The sequence below is a fragment of the Odontesthes bonariensis genome, chromosome 22 (assembly GCF_027942865.1).
Source record: "Odontesthes bonariensis isolate fOdoBon6 chromosome 22, fOdoBon6.hap1, whole genome shotgun sequence".
In the NCBI taxonomy this organism is placed as follows: Eukaryota; Metazoa; Chordata; class Actinopteri; order Atheriniformes; family Atherinopsidae; genus Odontesthes; species Odontesthes bonariensis.
Genome location: NC_134527.1, coordinates 4437916 through 4459961, shown reverse-complemented (window position 1 = coordinate 4459961; position 22046 = coordinate 4437916). Strand labels below are relative to the sequence as shown.

Sequence of the window (22046 nt, the reverse complement as noted above, 5' to 3'; positions counted from 1 at the left end):
TTTAGAGTTTAGGAATAAAATACTGTCCACATGGTGCCAAACATTTCAACATGGATGTGATGTCCACACATATTTAGCAAACAATCAAGTGAAAAATGCTCGAATATGAGCCGTTGGAATTTTTCTAACCTTTATCTAATCATCCAATGTCAGCTTGTGAGGGCCTTATCCAAGATAAACACGAGTGATGCAACCACGGCTGTCTTTCTCCAGTGAGGCTAACCACTCAGCGGATTTCATCATTTGTTCTTTTGAATCAGAGAGCACAAAGTGCACACTGTTCACAGGAAAAAATACTCATTGCCGCTGGTGACAAATGCAAAAATACGAGGGCAAAACAAAGCTCTCAGAGGGCCGAGGCTCGGAATGGAACACTGGGTCCTTGTTCGTGACTCATTGGGTGAACTGGGGCAGCACAACAAACATTTCTTCACTCAGGGAATTCCTGAACTCTGTGCAGAAATCCTGCCCACCCCTCCCATCTCCTACCAGGTGATTATATCGCCCGGCCTGATGCGGTGCCGGATCAGACGGAAAACTGAACTCTGAGCAGCACATCATGAAGGTAAAAGCCCCCAAATTCACTTACCGTTAAGATGTATCCAATATTCTTTAGACTGTGTGATAATGTCTGATGTTTAGCGTTAATAATCTGTGTAAAAAGAATTTAAAATATCTTTTTTCCTCTTTGTCCACAGCTGAATTTGGCTGCAGCTTTGGTGTTATCTGTTGGCTTTGTGTCACAGATCCGGTAGGCATACTTACACATTTACGTCTTTACTAGGGCTGGGCAACGATTAAAATGTTTAATCTAATTAATCACATGATTTCCCTGATTAATCACGATTAATCGCATTTGTACGCAGAATCCAAAAATGAATCCAAAAGTATTGTATAGCTTTTAGCATTTAGTTTTATTTTAAATGTGCTGCCATATGAATGAACGTGCCATAACATTTGTTGTGCAAACACACTTTTAACATCAGCATCTTTCTGTAGTTTTTATGTAGAAGCCTCGCTCCACTGTCTGTTTCCTTGAATGACTTGCTGCTATCAGTTGTGTGTTTTGCCTTTAAGTGATATTTTAGACTGGAACTACTACGCTGAGAAGACAATTCAATTGCCAATGAAAATGGCCGAGTAAAAGTTCCGTAACCTTCTCCATGTTTGGTGGATCCGCCGATTACTTTCTTTTCCGATCTCTCTGAACTTTCCTATCCATTAAAGGCACAAAAGCCCTCCAAAAATTTAGTTTTTTTAAATAAAAAAATGTAAAAAAATTACAAAAATTACAAAAAAAACCTGCGTTAATGCGCGATAAAATATTTATCTGCGTTAAATAATCAATGCGTTAACGCGATAATCACGAGTTAACTCGCCCAGCTCTAGTCTTTACATTTCGCTGCAGTTTGTCAGTTGAATCATCTTATTAACGTGCATCTCTTCTGCGTTTGCTGTGGTTTTGAGCTCTATTTCCAGTGGCTTGTGTTAAATTTAACGGAGCTTGAAATGTCCCCTTCTCTCAGCTGTCAGCAGCCTGTACACTGCAGATGGGGATCTTACGGAGGCTGGTCCGACTGTGATGGCTGCACCAGGACAAAGGTGATTCAGAGCACTGCTCTCTTTATACTTCGTCATGCTGCTGGGAAAGACATATTCAGATGTTTGTGTTGACAGAAAATCATCCGAGCACTGTTAAGGTGAAAAGCACTCAGGCAGGTTTATTGAATAGTTCTTGTACAAGAGAGAGCAAGACTTCATTCGTCTTATTGTACCCGAACACAGGAGAAAGAAAAAAATGTCCTTTTATCAGACTGTGCAAGCTGACTTCTTCTTATCTCTCGATGAACCTCAATGAGCTGGACGGCCTTGCAGAGTGCGCAGAACAGAATGAACAATGAAACAAAGAAATGTTTGATTGGAAACATCTTGTGCCTGGGAAAAGAAGACCAAGGCTGTGTTCGAAATCGCATACTTCTCCCACTACTCATACTAACCTTTTGAGTTAGTATGCGAGTTTGAGTAAGCGAGAAGTTCCCGGATGCATACTAGATTCTCTGAAATGTTGGGTATGCATCATGAGGTTACTACTCATACTCAAACTACCCAAGATGCAACGTAACGTAACGTCGCCGATCGTCATTTCCTGTCAAAACGGCAGTTTCAAGCTAGCTACAACGAGGGTAGGTTCACTTCCTGTTTTCAAAACAAAAGCGCCAATTGTATGGTAATGGCTTTCCCTATGATAAAAGGCAACGGGTATTTTATTTTGTGAAAATAACAGGAAGTGCGTTGCTCACTGCGGCTAGCTTTAGTAGCGCCGAATTTGTGGGAACAAAATTGTAAACAGCCGGTATTTTGTCAGGTTTTCAACACGTTGGGGATCTAAACGACTACTTTCTCACCTGAAAATGTTTCAAATGTTGCTAAAGTTTACAGAGTTTAGAGCTTAAGAGAAATCAGCTTCAGGCCGGCTGATTTCGGCTCGGGCAGGAGCAAAATGCATTGTGGGTAAACGCTCTGCATACTGTCTGATCGATTAGTATGCAGTATGGAAGTATGTAGTATGTAGTATGCGGTTTCGAACACAGCCCAAATCTCACAAGGGATTTAAACATGATGAGACACAAGCATAAGGCTAAATAAAATGTTCCATTGCACTACACAGGATTCTAGGGGAGCTCAGACAGTTGTAGGTACATTCAGGCTCTGAGATGACTGGTGTGTCATTGACCAATCGGAACATTCTGCAGGCAAGCAAATGATGGCATGTGCCAAAATTGTGTCACAATAGCTCGAGCTCCGGGCGCTGAGGTGTTATTAAAGGCCACTGCAAATATTACAAAAACAAGTAGTTAATAGCCGAATCACACTCTTTTATTTTTTATTGAAGTACTTGAATTTACCTGGATTATTTTAATTTAAGCTATTTTGTAATTAATTAATTCATTTTAATCTATTTTATCAATTGGATGAACTCTAATTTGCCTAAAGGTGATTATTTAGTATTTTTTGTCTGTCTGATTGAATGCTTGTGTTAACAAATAAATCACAAACACGGTTCTTGTTCAGGCCTGTCACAGTTTCGGTAGTCACCATAGTTTTTCCCAAAGGGGGGGTGGAAGGTGAGGCAGGGGGTGTGTAGGTTGTTGCAATCTGCAACTTCACCAAGAAATATCACAACATTTTATGCACTGAACCTTTAATACTATTTTTGATACTTTATTATGTATTAAAGATACTTTAATACAGGTCTTTTTTCTGACCTGGGCCTCTTCAAATCTAGGCTAAAAACCTACTTATTTAGGATTGCTTTTAATACCCAGCAGTATGATGACACTTTTATCTTATTTAATTTTGTTGTATTTTATTGCTTTCACTGTTCTTTTATTGTTTTTATTTGTTTTTACTTATTTTTCTCTTTATTTATTACCTGCTGTAAAGCACTTTGGTATACCATAAGGATTGTCTGTAAGGGTCTGTATAAATAAAGTACATTTACATTTACTAATCAAATGATAAAATTTTGCTTGTGGATTTGACATTTCTGTGGGTTTCACGGTAAGTTAGTGTCATTTGGGACCAGGAACACACAAAAAGAGAGGCTGATCTTACTAGTAATGGATTTGTTTGTTTATTTTATTAACTTAACTTTGTTCTTTTTGCTTTTTTTAGGTGCGAACTCGTCACGTGGAGGTGTACGCTCAGTTTGGCGGGTTGCCATGTTCAGGAGACGTCTCTGAAACGCAGTCATGCGTCCCACAGAAGAAATGTCCCCTGGATTCAGGCTGCGGAGGCAGATTTCGCTGTACCTCTGGTATGTTGTAACACACAGTCAATCTTTCATAGTTTCATTCCTGTCTGCTGCCCACTCCAATATGTGGTAAAAACTGTTTACTGTTTACCTGATGCAGGTCAGTGTATCAGTCAATCTTTGGTGTGTAATGGAGACCAGGACTGTGAGGATGGTCTGGATGAGCGAAACTGTAACATAGACGACAGCCAGTACTCATGTGATCTTGCCAAAACACCTCCGAACTCTGACTTCACAGGCAGAGGGTGAGTAGTCACCACACCTTTTAGTTTACAGAATTAACCAGAACACGAAGTTAGGAGCAGAAAAACGTGTCACCTGTTGGATAAAAGTAAATAAAAGCATTTGTTGTGTCATCTCAAAGGTACGACGTGCTGACAGGGAAACTGAGAGCAGGCGTCATCAACACTCTGAGCTTTGGAGGGCAGTGCAGGAAAGTCTACAGCGGGGACCACAAAGTGACGTTTAGGCTGCCACAGAATATACTCAAATACAGCTTTGAGGTGAGTCAAAATACCGACCGTTTGTGGTTTTAACTAGATCGTGAATAGATAATAATTTGGATTTTTATAATCTAAAAGAAAAGGTTACAAATATTACAGTTTTAAAGGGATAGTTCGCCTCTTTTGACATGAAGCTGTATGACATCCAGTATCAGTAACATCATTTATGAACATCTTCTTACCCCCTGCTGCGTCCCGTGAGCCGAGTTCCAGCCTCGTTTTGGTGTTGATGAAGGTAGTTCGGCTAGTTGGCTGGGGTTTAAAAAATAAAGCGTTTTGCTTCTCAAAACAATATGCGTTCAAAAGAGTAATACATTTGTATCACAAAATCGTTGTCCAGGAAAAAGTCAGACCTCACAATCTCTTGGCCCTATTTTCTCTCCCTTCGTATCACTGCCTGCTGCCGCCTGCCGACAGCCGCGCCTGTTACGGTGTTTGCTGCTCGGAAGCAGGGGACTGCTCGCTCTGCACGGTCTACACAGCAGGCAGTGTCGTTTCCAGCTGGCACATAAACATTACAGTCAGTGAAAATCTTCATCCTGGAAGGTGTTTTTTCCGGAAAAAAGTTTGGTTTCAGTGTCCAAAACTGCGCTTGCTTTTGTATTACAGGTGCTAATGCATAGAAAAATGTGCAGTTATCAAAATCCATGTGTTTGTGTGTACAGAGTCTAACATATGTTCTTTGGGGCCAGTGATTATCTGCAAAAAACCTTCACTGCAGTCCACATTGTAGCTATTGTTGTTGAGTATCTCAGCCTGGATCGAAGGTGTGAGCTAACAACTTTGCATCAATGTGGTCTTAGAAGCTAAGACCAAAACAGGCAATATATATATTTTTTAGTATTTTTGGGGGCTTTTTATGCCTTTATTGGATAGGACAGTTTGATAGAGACAGGAAGCAGGTGGCAGAGAGAGGGGGAACAACATGCATGTACATGGGGCGCCTGCTCAACCCACTACGCCACGGACCACCCCAAAACAGGCAATATTGTATCAGAAGCTGCCCGAAAGGATAATTATTGAGGCGTGTTGCATTTGTCTGTATCTTAGGTGCAAGTGGACAATGAAGAGAGTGATGAGTCCTATGAGAGTTCCTGGTCCTACATGCAGCACATCCAGTCAAACGCCCTGCTGGGATATGACCGGCGCACCTTTCACAAAACGGTCAAAGATGATAAGGTGATTGTATAACTTGATCTGCTTCCCAAATCTGTAAGTCCATGATGGACCAGCTAAAAGATCTTTGTTGGTGGGCAGTCAATGACTTTTCCTAATTATCCTCCAGGCTTACAGACTCATAGTCTTGAAGAATAAAGTGAAGCTGGCCCAGTTTCAAAACTCTGCCCCCCAGTACCTGACTCTGTCCGAGGCCTTCTGGAAGGCCTTGACTTCACTGCCCCTCACTTACGACTACTCGGCTTACCGAAAGCTGCTGCAGACTTACGGCACACACTACCTCTCAGAAGGGTCACTGGGAGGCGAATACCAAGGCTTATTAGAGCTGGATCGCCAGGCGTTCACTTCAAGCAGTAAGAGCTCTTTGTGTGAATACTGCTGCTTTTAGTGTAAAACTTTTACATGCACAAATAACTTGATTTAGCTCATTAAATCTAAAGGGGAATGATGCCAGCTTATTATAACAAACTGAGGATGTACAAATGTTACCTTTATGCTGTTACTTCTTTCTGTTTTAAACCCCACACTTTAGATCCATTTGTCCCATTATGTATCAATTATTCACAGAAAAATCTATCAAAATAAACCTTGATGTGTTTTAAGTGAGAAAAAATGTATATATAGAAATATCTATACGAAGACATCCATCTTAAATTTGTTCTCTTATTCTAAAATATACATATAGTTTGCAAGAACGTTGAGTTCAAACTTGTCTTGACTAAAATGACACTTAGACAGATGTAACTTTAAACATTTTAACGTCTTTTAATACTAATCGATGGCGTGAAGCCCTGGTTTTGGTGGCATATAACACGGTAAACACATTACAAGAGTGTAATTTCATCAAATGATCTGTCATTTTGTTTGGTATGAAGACATCTGGAGTGTTTTATTCATGTTTGTGTCCGTCTTGCTTGCATACAGGTACAACAGATATAGAGTACCAAAAGTGTTGGAAAAAGGTGAAACGCTTTCTTTTCTTTAAGAAAACCAAAATCACCTGTGTTAAAGTGAAACAAGCTTTGGCATCCAGTTACGGTGAGTCAAAGTTCCCATGTTGAGACTTTCAAATGACTCTTGGGAGTCAAATAAAATCAGATAGACAATTTCAGTCAAAACTTGGCTATAAACAGACTTGATTTCCATTTTTTCCACAGGAAACAGTGTAAACAAATTGCCCATTAAGGTCAATGTGTTTGGCGGAGATCCGGCCTTCATAGCTAGTCTTTCTGTTGTGGATCTGGAAAACCCAGAAGCTAACGGACAGGTGTACAGTGACTGGGCCTCATCTGTCAGAGACTTCCCTGATGTTATAGACCAGAAGGTAGGAGCCACTTATGTCCTTGGGTGTGTCATAGGTATTGATTATTTGTGCATCAGTGCAAGTGCTGATTGTAGGTAACGGATACTTAAAATCTGTTTGGAGTTAGGTCGAGTTCAGACTGGCTGACGGTTGGATTAGGCCAGACCTCATTCCTGCAGAATCTCCTCAGGGTTTAACAAGCAAGCCTTTGTTTAGCCCAACATGCAGCTTTGTTGCTTTGTTGTTACCGCTGACCTAGCAAAGATTAAAAATGATCTGACTCACCAGCTGTTTCCAGTCTGAGCCGGTAAACAATAAACTCCCCAGATCTGATATGATATCACAGATATTCCCAGAGATTAAAGTACTTCCATAAAAAGACATCTTTTCCATTTTCTTCTTGTCCACCACAGCTGTGTTTTCTTCCTCCAGTTCTGTTTCCAGTTAGGGCAACGACTTCTACTTAAATGTAACCACTAGCATTGCAGCTCACACTGCCAAAGCTACACTGCTTAGTCGACCTCAAACCGGTCAAAGGAAACATGTGATTCACATTTCTTTTTTTTTGCATCTTCTCAAATAGAGGAGATTAGCTTCAGATTAGCTTAGTTACTCAATGGAAACCCAGCTAACGTTGCAGCCTCATATTACCAGCCAGTTAATTGAGGTTAACTGTGTAAAGTAGCTGAAAACCTCTATCTGATTTTTGATTTGCATGGATTATGATCAAAGGTGGGTAGAGCAGCCAAAAATTGTACTCAAGTAAAAGTACTGTTACTTCAGAATAATACGACTCAAGTAAAAGTAAAAAGTAGTCGTCCGAATAATTACTTGAGTAAGAGTAAAAAAGTGCTCGGTGAAAAAAACTACTCAAGTACTGAGTAACTGTTGAGTAACGTCTGATTTATTTGTTAACACAAGCATTCAATCAGACAGACAAAAATACTAAATAATCATCTTTAGGCAAATTAGAGTTCATCCAATTGATAAAATAAATTAAAATTAATTAATTAATTACAAAATAGCTTAAATTAAAATAATCCAGGTAAATTCAAGTACTTCAATAAAAAATAAAAGAGACTTAGGAAATGTTTAAAACATATGTAACCCATATGTAACCTAAAAAACAAACATTCACCTATCCATGGGGGAAAAAACGAGTTTAGGAAACTTACCGCTACATGTTTCCTCAAGTTAGATGTTGAGTTTCTGCTGAAATGTGCGTTTGTTTTGGTTGACACAGAAGACACATAATGTAGCTGCTGTTTCTCACTCTTTGTAAGGTAAACATGCTTTCAGTATGAGGCCTCGTCTGCGTCTTCATTCCCCACCGTTGGTTCTGACATTTTTCATCTGTTTCTTTGTTTGTTTGCTACGACTGCTAATGCTAAAGCTAACCCGTCCCGCCGCTGAGATTGAGTACGGTCACGTGACCCGACTGCACGGCTGCGTCTGATTGGTGGAACACAGTCAGGTGGTAGAGCCTTTGGAGGAAGTCTCTCTCTCTGTCAGAATAAAACATTAAAATGAGGCGTACGCGGGGGGATAAAAATAATGAGGCGCAGAATACCAAAGAGGTAAGAAGAAAAGTAACCAGCTCATTGTAGCCTAATGTAGCGGAGTAAGAGGACAGTTTCTGCTGCACACATCTACTCAAGGAAAAAGTAAAAAGTATAGAGATTTAAAACTACTCCTAGAAGTAAAATTTTTTCAAAAACTTACTCAAGTAAATGTAACTCGTTACTACCCACCTCTGGTTATGATTGTATTACAATGAATTGGATAGTTATTGGCTTAAATCAGACTGTATCTCTGAAGTGCCTGTGGTCTTGTTTCCCAGCTGCGCCCCCTGTACGAGCTGGTGAAGGAGGTGCAGTGTGCAGGTTTGAAGAAGCTCCATCTGAAAAGGGCCATAGAGGAGTACATGGCAGAGGAGCATGCCTGCCACTGCCGGCCCTGCCAGAACAACGGCCAGCCGCTGGTGGCGGGCAGCGAGTGTCGCTGCGTTTGCCGGCCTGGGACCTCCGGAGCGGCCTGCCAGATAGGAACTGTGATCGGAGAACAAGCAGGTAAACATGGGGAAGTTTAAAGTTCATTTTAAACTGGCATTCAGCCTAAAGCAGCAAGTTTTGACAGGACATGCCACAAAGCACAGTGAAATGATTAAAAAGGATCAGTGGCAGCTACTGCAGTTGGGAAAGTGGGACAAGAATGAGAATCTCTTCCTCTCGTTCTCACAGGGGTGATCCATGGCAGCTGGAGCTGTTGGTCCTCATGGGGATCTTGCTCTGGCGGTAGGAGATCAAGGACCAGAAGCTGCAACAATCCTGCCCCTAGAGGAGGTGGCCAGCACTGCATCGGGCTGCAGGCGGAGGACAGGCGTTGCGAGGAACCAGATATCCAATATTTACAGTGAGGACACTCAAACCCTTGTCTTTATCCAGTAGGACGGCAAATTTGCGAATTATTTAATCCCAAATGAATAGTCTTATGTTTAAAATGTAGATTTATATTGTACTTTTGTCAGTTTTCGCCTACAAAAGATAATTATGACCACTCACATTGTATTTAATCTAGGGCTGGGCAACGATTAAAATGTTTAATCTAATTAATCACATGATTTCCCTGATTAATCACGATGAATCGCATTTGTATGCAGAATCCAAAAATCAATTCAAAAGTAGTGTATAGCTTTTAGCATTTAGCTTTATTTTAAATGTGCTGCCATATGAATGAAAGTGCCATAACATTTGTTGTGCAAACACACTTTTAACATCAGCATCTTTCTGTAGTTTTTATGTAGAAGCCTCGCTCCACTGTCTGTTTCCTTGAATGACTTGCTGCTATCAGTTGTGTGCTTTGCCTTTTAGTGATATTTTAGACTGGAACTACTACGCTGAGAAGACAATTCAACTTGGCTGTAAATGCAGGAGTTTTTTTTTAAATTTATTTTGAAATACGTGCTTTTATGTTGAAACAAGTAAAACAGGAAGTAGCGCCGGTTAGCTCCGTGAGCTTCACACAGAGACCGAGGAGCACCTGTAGCGGTGATGTTACCTGCTAGTTTATCTTTATTTTATTAACTGTGTGAATGTGATGCATTCAACAGACTTTTACAATAATAAAACCTGCGTTAATGCGCGATAAAATATTGATCGGCGTTAAATAATTAACAAGTTAACGCGATAATAACGAGTTAACTCGCCCAGCCCTAATTTAATCTACAAATAGAAGGAGAACTAGAAAGCTGCAAGCAGCTGTGAGCGGGACCGAGGTGTGCGTACGTTGGAATGTGCGTACGTTGGGGCTGGAGCTGGACGCTGTAGTCGCGCAGCTGTGCCCTAACACACGATACCCTCTGCGTACGTACGAGCACATAATAAGCCGAATGCGGAGGGGTTTTTGAAAATTTCTAGGGGGCTCCACTGAGCCATTTTGCTCCGCCCACACACGATACCCTTTACATACGTACGAGGTCGTCAGGGTGGACGTGTGTGCCAAGTTTCATGACTTTGCGATGATGATAAGGCTTTCAAATCATAAACGCCATCACACGATTTTCACCGCCTGGCCACGCCCACACCGTTCAGAGTTTGGAAAAGTTTCTCCATGAATTTTCGCCCCCATGTCTTAAGACTAACCTGGCCAAGTTTGAAGCTTGTAGCATTAAATCTGTAGGAGGAGTTTGAGGTGTGGAAAAAAAAGACGTTTCCAACCACCAGCAGGTGGCGCTATAGGTGTTTATCACTATGATAATATGTACGCGTTCAGGCTGGGTCCAGCAATAACCGTATGAAGTTTGGGACAGATAGGATAATGTATGTGGAAGTTATAAGCGACTTAATTTTTAATGGCGAGTCATAAATTTGAGGCGTCGCCACGGCCACGCCCTTTGAGGTTTGAAAAAGTTTCTCCATGAATTTTTTCCCCCATGTCTTAAGAGTAACCTGGCCAAGTTTGAAGTCTGTAGCATCAAATCTGTAGGACAAGTTCGATCAAATGCGAGGTGTAGGGAAAAAAAGAAGTTTCCGACCACCAGCAGGTGGCGCTATAGGTGGATGTCACTATGATAATATTTGCGCGTTCAAGCTGGGTCCAGCATTCACCGTATGAAGTTTGGGACAGATTGGATAATGTATGTGGGAGTTATAAGCGACTTAATTTTTTGTGGCGAGTGATGGCGAGTCATCGAACTTTGAGGTGTCGCCACGGCCACGCCCTTTAAGTTTTGAAAAAGTTTCTCCATGAATTCCCCCCCCCATGTCTTAAGAGTAACCTGGCCAAGTTTGAAGTCTGTAGCATTAAATCTGTAGGACAAGTTCGATCTTAAGCAAGGCGTGGAATCGGTCAAAAATGGCACGAAAACGCACTTTCCATCCAAAATGGCCGCCTTCCTGAGGACGTGGGACCATTGCGGCCTGAGACTTTTTTGTGCGTCTTGGCATGTTGAATGAGTGTACCGAATTTCATTGTTCTACGCAAAACTAACCCCATTGCGGGCACCATTTTTAAGCATTGTAGGGGGTGCTACAGAGTCAATGAGCAACTCCCAAAAATGTAAAGTTTAGATTCTTTCATGTCGTCGACTGGCAGGTGGCGCTCGCAAAATTTCCTGAGTTTTCGCATACCTTTTGCAAAGAATAAGAAGAAAGAATAATAATAACTAGAAAGCTGCAAGCAGCTGTGAGCGGGACCGAGGTGTGCGTACGTTGGGATGTGCGTACGTTGGGCATGCGCTGGACGCTGGAGCCGCAGCTCTTCCCACACGCACGATACCCGCTGTGTACTTACGAGCACAGCATAACCCCAATGCGGAGGGGTTTTTGAAAATTTCTAGGGGGCGCCACTGAGCCATTTTTCTCCGCCCACACACGATACCCTTTACATACATACGAGGTCGTCAGGGTGGACGTGTGTACCAAGTTTCATTACCTTGAGATGATGATAAGGCTTTCAAATCACAAACGTAATCACACGATTTTCACCGCATGGCCACAACCACACCGTTCAGAGTTTGGAAAAGTTTCTCCATGAATTGTTGCCTCCATGTCTTAAGAGTAACTTGGCTAAGTTTGAAGTTTGTAGCATTAAATCTGTGGGAGGAGTTTGATAAAATGTGAGGTATGGAAAAAAAAGACGTTTCTGACCACCAGCAGGTGGCGCTGTTGGTGGATGTCACTATTTTATCTATGCGCGTTCAGGCTGGGTCCAGATATCACCGTATGAAGTTTGGGACAGATTGGATAATGTATGTGGAAGTTATAAGCGACTTAATTTTTCATGGCGAGTCATAACTTCAAGGCGTCGCCACGGCCACGCCCTTTGAGGTTTGAAAAAGTTTCTCCATGACTCTTTCCCCCCATGTCTTAAGAGTAATCCGGCCAAGTTTGAAGCTTGTAGTATTAAATCTGTAGGACGAGTTCGATCAAATGCGAGATGTGGAAAAAAAGAGATGTTTCCGACCACCAACAGGTGGCGCTATAGGTAGATGTCACTATGATAATATATACGCGTTCAGTCTGGGTCCAGCATTCACCGTATGAAGTTTGGGACAGATTGGATAATGTATGTGGAAGTTATAAGCGACTTCAATTTTTGTGGCGAGTGATGGCGAGTCATCGAACTTTGAGGCGTCGCTACGGCCACGCCCTTTAAGTTTTGAAAAAGTTTCCCCATGAATCTCTCCCCCCATGTCTTAAGAGTAACCTGGCCAAGTTTCAAGTCTGTAGCATGAAATCTGTGGGACAAGTTCGATCTTATGCAAGGCGTGGAATCGGTCAAAAATGGCACGAAAACGCACTTTCCATCCAAAATGGCTGCCTTCCTGTGTACGTGGGACCATGGCGGCGAGAGACTTTTTTGTGCGTCTGGGCAAGATGAATAAGTGTACCGAATTTCGTTGTCCTACGCAAAACTAATCCTATTAAGGGGACCATTTTTAAGCACCGTAGGGGGCGCTACAGAGTCAATGAGCGACTCCCAAAAATATAAAGTTTAGATTCTTTCATGTCGTCGACTGGCAGGTGGCGCTCGCAAAATTTCCTGAGTTTTCGCATACCTTTTGCAAAGAATAAGAAAGAAAGAATAATAATAACTAGAAAGCTGCAAGCAGCTGTGAGCGGGACCGAGTGTGCGTACGTTGGGATGTGCGTACGTAGGGGCATGCGCTGAACGCTGGGGCTGTAGCTCTGCTCACACGCACGATACCCTCTGCGTACGTACGAGCACATAAAAACCCCAATGCGGAGTGGTTTTATGAAAATTTCTAGGGGGCGCCACTGAGCCATTTTGCTCCGCCCACACACAATACCCTTTACATACGTACGAGGTCGTCAGGGTGGACGTGGGTGCCAAGTTTCATGACTTTACGATGATGATAAGGCTTTCATATTACAAACGCCATCACACGATTTTCACCTCTGGCCACGCCCACACCGTTCAGAGTTTGGAAAAGTTTCTCCATGAAGTTTTGCCCTCATGTCTTAAGAGTAACCTGGCCAAGTTTGAAGATTTTAGCATGAAATATGTAGGAGGAGTTTGATCAAATAAGAGGCCTGGAAAAAAATGAAGTTTCCAACCACCATTAGGTGGCGCTGTAGGTGGATATCACTTTTTTGTATGTGCACATTCAGGCTGGGTCCAGCATTCACCGTATGAAGTTTGGGACAGATTGGATAATGTATGTGGGAGTTATAAGCGACTTAAGTTTTTATGGCGCGTCATAAATTTGAGGTGTCGCCACGGCCACGCCCTTTAAGTTTTGAAAAAGTTGGCCAATGATTTTTTCGGCCCATGTCTTAAGAGCAACCTGGCCAAGTTTGAAGGTTTTTGTATTAAATATGTAGGAGGAGTTCGATCAAATGCGAGGTGTGGAAAAAAAAAAGACATTTCCAACCACCAGCAGGTGGCGCTATAGGTGGATGTCACTATTTTATATGTGAGCTTTCAGTCTGGGTCCAGCATTCACCGTATGACGTTTGGGACAGATTGGATAATATATGTGGGAGTTATAAGCGACTTCAATTTTCGTGGCGAGTGATGGCGAGTCATCAAACTTTGAGGCGTCGCCACGGCCACGCCCTTTAAGTTTTGAAAAAGTTGGCCAATGAATTTTTCCCTCCATGTCTTAAGAGTAACCTGGGCAAGTTTGAAGTCTGTAGCATTAAATCTGTAGGACAAGTTCGATCTTAAGCAAGGCGTGGAATCGGTCAAAAATGGCACGAAAACGCACTTTCCATCCAAAATGGCCGCCTTCCTGTGTACGTGGGACCATGGCGGCAAGAGACTTTTTTTTGCGTCTGGGCATGATGAATGACTGTACCGAATTTCGTCGTCCCACGCGAAACTAATCCTATTAAGGGGACCATTTTTAAGCATCATAGGGGGCGCTACAGAGTCAATGAGCGACTCCCAAAAATATAAAATTTAGATTCTTTCATGTCGTCGACTGGCAGGTGGTGCTCGCAAAATTTCCTGAGTTTTCGCATACCTTTTGCAAAGAATAAGAATAACTAGAAAGCTGCAAGCAGCTGTGAGCGGGACCGAGGTGTGCGTACGTTGGGATGTGCGTACGTTGGGCATGCGCTGGACGCTGGAGCTGCAGCTCTGCCCACACGCACGATACCCGCTGTGTACTTACGAGCACAGCATAACCCCAATGCGGAGGGGTTTTTGAAAATTTCTAGGGGGCGCCACTGAGCCATTTTTCTCCGCCCACACACGATACCCTTTACATACGTACGAGGTCGTCAGGGTGGACGTGTGTACCAAGTTTCATTACCTTGAGATGATGATAAGGCTTTCAAATCACAAACGCCATCACACGATTTTCACCGCATGGCCACGCCCACACCGTTCAGAGTTTGGAAAAGTTTCTCCATGAATTGTTGCCTCCATGTCTTAAGAGTAACTTGGCTAAGTTTGAAGCTTGTAGCATTAAATCTGTGGGAGGAGTTTGATAAAATGTGAGGTATGGAAAAAAAAGACGTTTCTGACCACCAGCAGGTGGCGCTGTTGGTGGATGTCACTATTTTATCTATGCGCATTCAGGCTGGGTCCAGCTATCACCGTATGAAGTTTGGGACAGATTGGATAATGTATGTGGAAGTTATAAGCGACTTAATTTTTCATGATGAGTCATAACTTTGAGGCGTCGCCACGGCCACGCCCTTTGAGGTTTGAAAAAGTTTCTCCATGACTCTTTCCCCCCATGTCTTAAGAGTAACCTGGCCAAGTTTGAAGCTTGTAGCATTAAATCTGTAGGACGAGTTCGATCAAATGCGAGATGTGGAAAAAAAGAGATGTTTCCGACCACCAGCAGGTGGCGCTATAGGTGGATGTCGTTATGATAATATGTACGCGTTCAGGCTGGGTCCAGCATTCACCGTATGAAGTTTGGGACAGATTGGATAATGTATGTGGGAGTTATAAGCGACTTCATTTGTTGTGGCGAGTGATGGCGAGTCATCGAACTTTGAGGAGTTGCCACGCCCACGCCCTTTATGTTTTGAAAAAGTTTCTCCATGAATTTCTCCCCCCATGTCTTGAGAGTAACCTGGCCAAGTTTGAAGTCTGTAGCATGAAATCTGTAGGACAAGTTCGATCTTATGCAAGGCGTGGAATCGGCCAAAAATGGCACGAAAACGCACTTTCCATCCAAAATGGCCGCCTTCCTGTGTACGTGGCACCGTGATGGCAAGAGACTTTTTGGTGCGTCTGGGCATGATGAATGAGTGTACCGAATTTCGTCGTCCCACGCGAAACTAATCCTATTAAGGGGACCATTTTTATGCACCGTAGGGGGCGCTACAGAGCCAATGAGCAACTCCCAAAGATATAATGTTTAGATTCTTTCATGTCGTCGACTGGCACGTGGCGCTTGCAAAATTTCCTGAGTTTTCGCATACCTTTTGCAAAGAATAAGAATAATAATAATAAACCTTACAGATACAATAGGGTCCTTGCAGTTTCACTGCTCGGTCCCTAATAATGATAACTAGAAAGCTGCAAGCAGCTGTGAGCGGGACCGAGGTGTGCGTACGTTGGGATATGCGCACGTTGGGGCATGCGCTGGACGCTGGAGCCGCAGCTCTGCCCACACACACGATACCCTCTGCGTACGTATGAGGACATAATAACTCCAATGCGGAGGGGTTTTTGAAAATTTCTAGGGGGCGCCACTGAGCCATTTTGCTCAGCCCACACACGATACCCTTCACATACGAACGAGGTCATCAGGGTGGACGTGTGTGCCAAGTTTCATTAAGTTGCGATGATGATAAGGCTTTCAAATCACAATCGCCATCACACGATTGTCACCGCCTGGCCACGCCCACACCGTTCAGAGTTTGGAAAAGCTTCTCAAGAGTTTTCTTCCCCCCTAGCTTAAGAGTAACTTGGCCAAGTTTGAAGATTTTACCATTAAATATGTAGGAGGAGTTTGATCAAATGCGAGGTGTGAAAAAAAAAGATGTTTCCAACCACCAGCAGGTGGCGCTATGGGTGGATGTCACTATGATAATATGTACGCGTTCAGGCTGGGTCCAGCATTCACCGTATGAAGTTTGGGACAGATTGGATAATGTATGTGGGAGTTATAAGCAACTTAATTTGTTGTGGCGAGTGATGGCGAGTCATAGAACTTTGAGGCGTCGCCACGCCCACGCCCTTTGAGGTTTGAAAAAGTTTCTCCATGAATTTTTCCCCCCATGTCTTAAGAGTAGCCTGGCCAAGTTTGAAGTCTGTAGCATTAAATCTGTAGGACAAGTTCGATCTTATACAAGGTGTAGAATCGGTCAAAAATGGCACGAAAACGCACTTTCCATCCAAAATGGCCGACTTCCTGTGGACGTGAGACTTTTTTGTGCGTCTGGGCATGATGAATGAGTGTACCGAATTTCGTCGTCCCACGCAAAACTAACCCCAATGTGTGGACCATTTTTAAGTACCCTAGGGGGCGCCACTGAGCCACTTTGCTCCGCCCACACACGATACCCTTCAAATACGTACGAGGTGTTCAGGATGGACGTGTGTGCCAAGTTTCATGACGTTGTGATGATGATAAGGCTTTCAAATCACAAACACCATCACACGTTTTTCACCGCCTGACCACGCCCGAATTGTTCAGAGTTTGGAAAAGTTTCTCCATGAATATTTGCCCCCATGTCTTAAGAGTAACCTGGCTAAGTTTGAAGCTTGTAGCATTAAATCTGTAGGAGGAGTTTTATAAAATGTGAGGTGTGGCAAAAAATGACATTTCCGACCACCAGCAGGTGGCGCTATAGGAGGATGTCACTATGATAATATGTACGCGTTCAGGCTGAGTCCAGCATTCACCGTGTGAAGTTTGGGACAGATTGGATAATGAGTGTGGAAGTTATAAGCGACTTAATTCTTCATGGCGAGTCATAACTTTGAGGCGTCGCCACGGCCACGCCCTTTGAGGTTTGAAAAAGTTTCTCCATGACTCTTTCCCCCCATGTCTTAAGAGTAATCTGGCCAAGTTTCAAGCTTGTAGCATTAAATCTGTAGGACGAGTTCGATCAAATGCGAGATGTGGAAAAAAAGAGATGTTTCCGACCACCAGCAGGTGGCGCTATAGGTGGATGTCGTTATGATAATATGTATGCGTTCAGGCTAGGTCCAGCATTCACCGTATGAAGTTTGGGACAGATTGGATAATGTATGTGGGAGTTATAAGCGACTTAATTTTTTGTGGCGAGTGATGGCGAGTCATCGAACTTTGAGGAGTTGCCACGCCCACGCCCTTTAAGTTTTGAAAAAGTTTCTCCATGAATTTCCCCCCCCATGTCTTAAGAGTAACCTGGCCAAGTTTGAAGTCTGTAGCATTAAATCTGTAGGACAAGTTCGATCTTAAGCAAGGCGTGGAATCGGCCAAAAATGGCACGAAAACGCACTTTCCATCCAAAATGGCCGCCTTCCTGTGTACGTGGGACCATGGCGGCCTGAGACTTTTTTGTGCGTCTTGGCATGATGAACGAGTGTACCGAATTTCGTCATCCCACGCGAAACTAATCCTATTGCGGGGACAATTTTTAACCATCGTAGGGGGCGCTACAGAGCCAATGAGCGACTACCAAAAATATAAAGTTTAGATTCTTTCATGTCGTCGACCGGCACGTGGCGCTCGCAAAATTTCCTGAGTTTTCGCATACCTTTTGCAAAGAATAAGAATAATAATAATAAACCTTACAGATACAATAGGGTCCTTGCAGTTTCACTGCTCGGTCCCTAATAAACCTTACAGATACAATAGGGTCCTTGCAGTTTCACTGCTCGGTCCCTAACTAAAGCGTCACTGTGATTTCTTCCATTACAAATTCCTTCAAATATATTTTCGTCTCCAGTCTGAATAGTTTAGTTTCACTAATATCAAAGGTTGATCTTATTTTTCTTATGTTTGCTCTCAGGACGATGGAGCCTCAGTGTTTTAGTCTCTCTGTGGCCCCACCAAAAACCTGTGGGTCCCCTCCGCACCTGTCCAATGGCTTCGTTCGGGTGAGGATGTGAAACCAACGCTGTCAGCTTTTTTTTGAGCCACTGCAGTTTCTTGCATGTGGCCCGAGAAAGGGTTGCTTAAGCTTTGCAAAGACTAGAGGAATGTTTGAAAAGTGACGCTTTTATGGTTGGTTTGGTTTTTTTCTCTTAGAATCCCAAAGATTTTTACATGGTTGGAGACAGAATGGATTACAGCTGCATACCGGGGTATTACCTCACTGGAACTGCTGAAGTCACCTGTGAGGAGGACCAGAGTTGGAGCGCAGGAGCGAGGGTTTGCAAAAGTACGTCTTACCAAACTCTTGTGGATGATCTATGTAGGTCCATATGATATTTGTTACATGATGCTTGGTGGCAAATTAGGCGATTATGAAGTCATAAATTGCTGCCATGACCCGGCTGAAGGCTGTAAGGTTGTCATAGCTCATGAAACATGTGGTTAAAATGTTGTCGTTTGTTTGGCTTCCTGTTCAAAATTCCCTTTTTTCTTGTTCCAGCTGCCACATGTGAGATTCCTACAGTCAACAGTTTGGTTAAAGCAACGCCCACCAAGAGCGTTTATGATATCGGAGAACACGTGTCCCTGTCCTGTCCCGCGGGCTGGGTGCTGGACGGCGACGTCTCAGAGATCATGTGCAGCTCCAGTCTGCAGTGGTCTCCTTCTCCAAGTGATTTTCATTGTGAATCAGGTAGAGCACAACATTAATAACCTCACTGTCACTGTTGTGAAGCCTTGTACCTTAAAGGGATAGTTCGCCTCTTTTGACATGAAGCCGTATGACATCCCATATCAGCAACATCATTTATGAACATTTTCTTACCCCCTGCTGCGTCCTGTGAGCAGAGTTCCAGCCTCGTTTTGGCGTTGATGAAAGTAGTCCGGCTAGTTTGCTAGGGGCCACAAAAATAAAGCGTCTTGCTTCTCAAAACAATATGCGTTCAAAAGAGTAATACATTTGCATCACAAAATCATTTTGTATGAAAAAGTCAGACCTCACATCGCTTGGTGCTATTTTTGCCTCCCTTCATATCACTGCGTTCAGCCACCTAGCGATAGCCGCACCTGTTACGGTGTTTGCTGCTCGGAAGCAGGGGACTGCTCGGTCTGCTCTTCGGTCTGCACAGTTTACACAGCAGGCAGTGATACGAAGGGAGAGAAAATAGGGCCAAGCGATTGTGAGGTCTGACTTTTTCTGGAGGGACGATTTTGTGATGCAAATGTATTACTCTGTTGAACGCATATTGTTTTGAGAAGCAAGGCGCTTTATTTTCGGGACCCTAACAAACTAGCCGGACTACCTTCATCCACGCCAAAACGAGGCTGGAACTCGGCTCACAGGACGCAGCAGGGGGTAAGAAGATGTTCATAAATGATGTTGCTGATATGGGATGTCATACAGCTTCATGTCAAAAGAGGCGAACTATCCCTTTAAACCTGTGGACGTCTCTGTGGTAAACACACTGTGACCTATTTTAAATCACTGAACTGTAGGAATTTGCATACGTCATCACAGTGTTTGTGGTGAATAGAGGGGCTCGAACTGACTGCAGTTTCATCTCTGAACCTAAACTTACATGTTGCTACAGAGAAAATAGCTCTTGGTTGTAGAGGAGAAGTCAGAGAGGAAGCTTCTCTGTTTCACTTTTAAGTGTTTATGAAACTTTTGTGAAACATTTCCAATTGCTGCACCTTGTTGGGTTTGGATGGGCATGCCAACCAGGTTATATAAGTTTTGCATAAATCAGGAGCTACAGGTGAGCACACGAGGGTGAAAACAGCATCCGTAAACCAAGCGTCGAGGAAATATTCGGCATTTTACCTGCTAGATATTACGGAAGCCCTAAACAGACATACAAAGATATATTTTATTCCATCCGTTTTCCCGTGATAACGAGATAATTTTCCTCCGTTTACTAATTACTACATTTGATGAGAAAAAAGTTGCATATTCTTGGAAAGACTGAGTTTTTGCTGTGTAATGAGATGTTGTGTTGTTGTGGAATGAAAAATCACACTGAGGAAATATTTTTGTATTTTACTTTTGCATTCAACTGATTTTAAAATTTAATTATGATGTTAATCGTATTATTTCACAGTCAAATCATATTTGGTGAGAGAATACACCAAATAGCTGCCAGGTTTGTATAAATTCTGATGCTGGAAAAGTAAAGACCAGCTCGTTTTGCCCTTTTTCTTTGTTTCTTTGTATATGATTTGCAAATAGCTCGCTGTGAACGGCTGCAGCCTCTGTTGGGGTGAACAAAGGCTCAGCCTATCTTCAGTTTAGTTCAGTTCAGTTTTATTCATATAGCGCCCAAATTGCGATAAATGTCATCTCAAAGCACTTCAAAGATACAGCCCAATTCATTGTAATAGAATCATCCAATCAATTCCAGTTAATGGAACTCCAAATGATTTTCTTCTCAGCGCCCACAGCTCCTCAGCCTCCGACCGGCCTGAAGTGTAAAGTGTGGGAGAACGTGGGAAGACGAGGGTGTGTCTGTAAAATGCCATTTCAGTGCCCGTGAGTATGATTTTAGATAATTATTTATTATTTCTCTTTTTTTCTTTTTTTCTTATTTTTACAAAAAAAACAACATTTTTCTCCAAACGAATCTTCTTTCAGGACTTCGCTTCAGTTGTGTGTCAGGCTGACACCCCAACAGAGACCCCGTTTATTAGGAGTGTGCCAGCTGGGAGCTCTGCGGTGTTTGGGACGGAGCCTCACGTGGACCGGTGACGGAGACTGTGACTGGTCGGAGGAGACGTTCACGTCCTGTGAGGACTGCCAGCCAGGGACAATCTGCCAAGGTGAGACTCCCTTATCTGTAATTCCTTAACTCAATGTAACGTTTTTGTTAGAGCCCTGGTTGGAAAGCCTTTTAAAAGTCCTTTAACCTGGTGTTATAAGTGTGCAACTGCAGAGGTGTAATCAGACTTTTCTTTTTTCCTTTTTACTGTAGAATCAGCAAGAAAATGCATTTGTCAGAATGCATCAGAATGCCCTAAAGACACGCCCACGCTGTGCGTCCGATCCGGTGTTGACGGCGCCTCCATAAGCATGACAGAATGTGAGGCGGGGGCCCGGCGGTGCTCTGGCGAGCAAATCAGTGTCATCAGCATAGAGGCTTGTCCAGAGTAAAGAAGGCTGTTATTTGATTTCTTTTTGAGTTGTAAATAGAACAAAACATATTGTCTAACACGGTCTGTATTTGTTATGATGTTTGAGGGCATCTCAGTTAATGTTTTGTCAGTTTTTGTTATAGAAAATGAATAAAACATTTTTTTTGGAATAGTTTCGGCTCTCCTGATTTTGTCACAGATTTGAGGACGTTTCTGTCAAGATGTGTGGCGTCGACCAGAATGCAGATATTAAAGGGGAAGTTCGGGATTTTTTAAACCTGGACCTTATTTTTGGCATAAAATACGTTCATCTACTCACCGATAACAGTTTGGTGAAAGTCGGCGTCCTTCGGAAGATATTTAGATCACTGGAGATCGGCGTATATCCATATAACGGGAGAGAACAGGGCAGAGACAATACAGCCTCTAAATAAGGCATTATCTGTCTTTATTTCACCAATACTTGTAATCTTAAATGTACATGTTTGATGGTGTTATGTAAAGGTCTAACAAAGCATGGCCTAAATTGGTGAAGTAAAGTGAAAACACTGAAAGGTGTGCGTACGTATTCCCCCTTTTGTTTTGAAACTCTAACATCACGAACATCCA

General features: G+C 42.9%; 1 protein-coding gene across 1 annotated transcript; it reads left to right on the top strand.

Annotated features, from left to right (window-relative positions):
• The first annotated feature begins 426 nt into the window (after window positions 1-426).
• On the top strand, window positions 427-21609 carry LOC142372882 (complement component C7). The gene is made up of 18 exons (XM_075455883.1): window positions 427-565; window positions 699-751; window positions 1527-1602; window positions 3676-3817; window positions 3915-4059; window positions 4179-4317; window positions 5368-5496; window positions 5603-5846; window positions 6418-6531; window positions 6651-6817; window positions 8637-8865; window positions 9037-9208; window positions 18226-18313; window positions 18465-18597; window positions 18811-19002; window positions 20742-20838; window positions 20941-21125; window positions 21278-21609. The coding sequence occupies exons 1-18, from the start codon at window positions 560-562 to the stop codon at window positions 21454-21456; spliced, it is 2490 nt and encodes an 829-aa protein (XP_075311998.1). The 5' UTR covers window positions 427-559; the 3' UTR covers window positions 21457-21609.
• The last annotated feature ends 437 nt before the right edge of the window (window positions 21610-22046 follow it).

What these genes read in the sequence shown, in the direction of transcription:
- LOC142372882 (XM_075455883.1), top strand. An exon ending in AAACGGTCAAAGATGATAAG is followed by an intron (nt 5,497 to 5,602) that starts GTGATTGTATAA and finishes ATTATCCTCCAG; the next exon opens with GCTTACAGACTCATAGTCTT. An exon ending in CTGATGTTATAGACCAGAAG is followed by an intron (nt 6,818 to 8,636) that starts GTAGGAGCCACT and finishes CTTGTTTCCCAG; the next exon opens with CTGCGCCCCCTGTACGAGCT.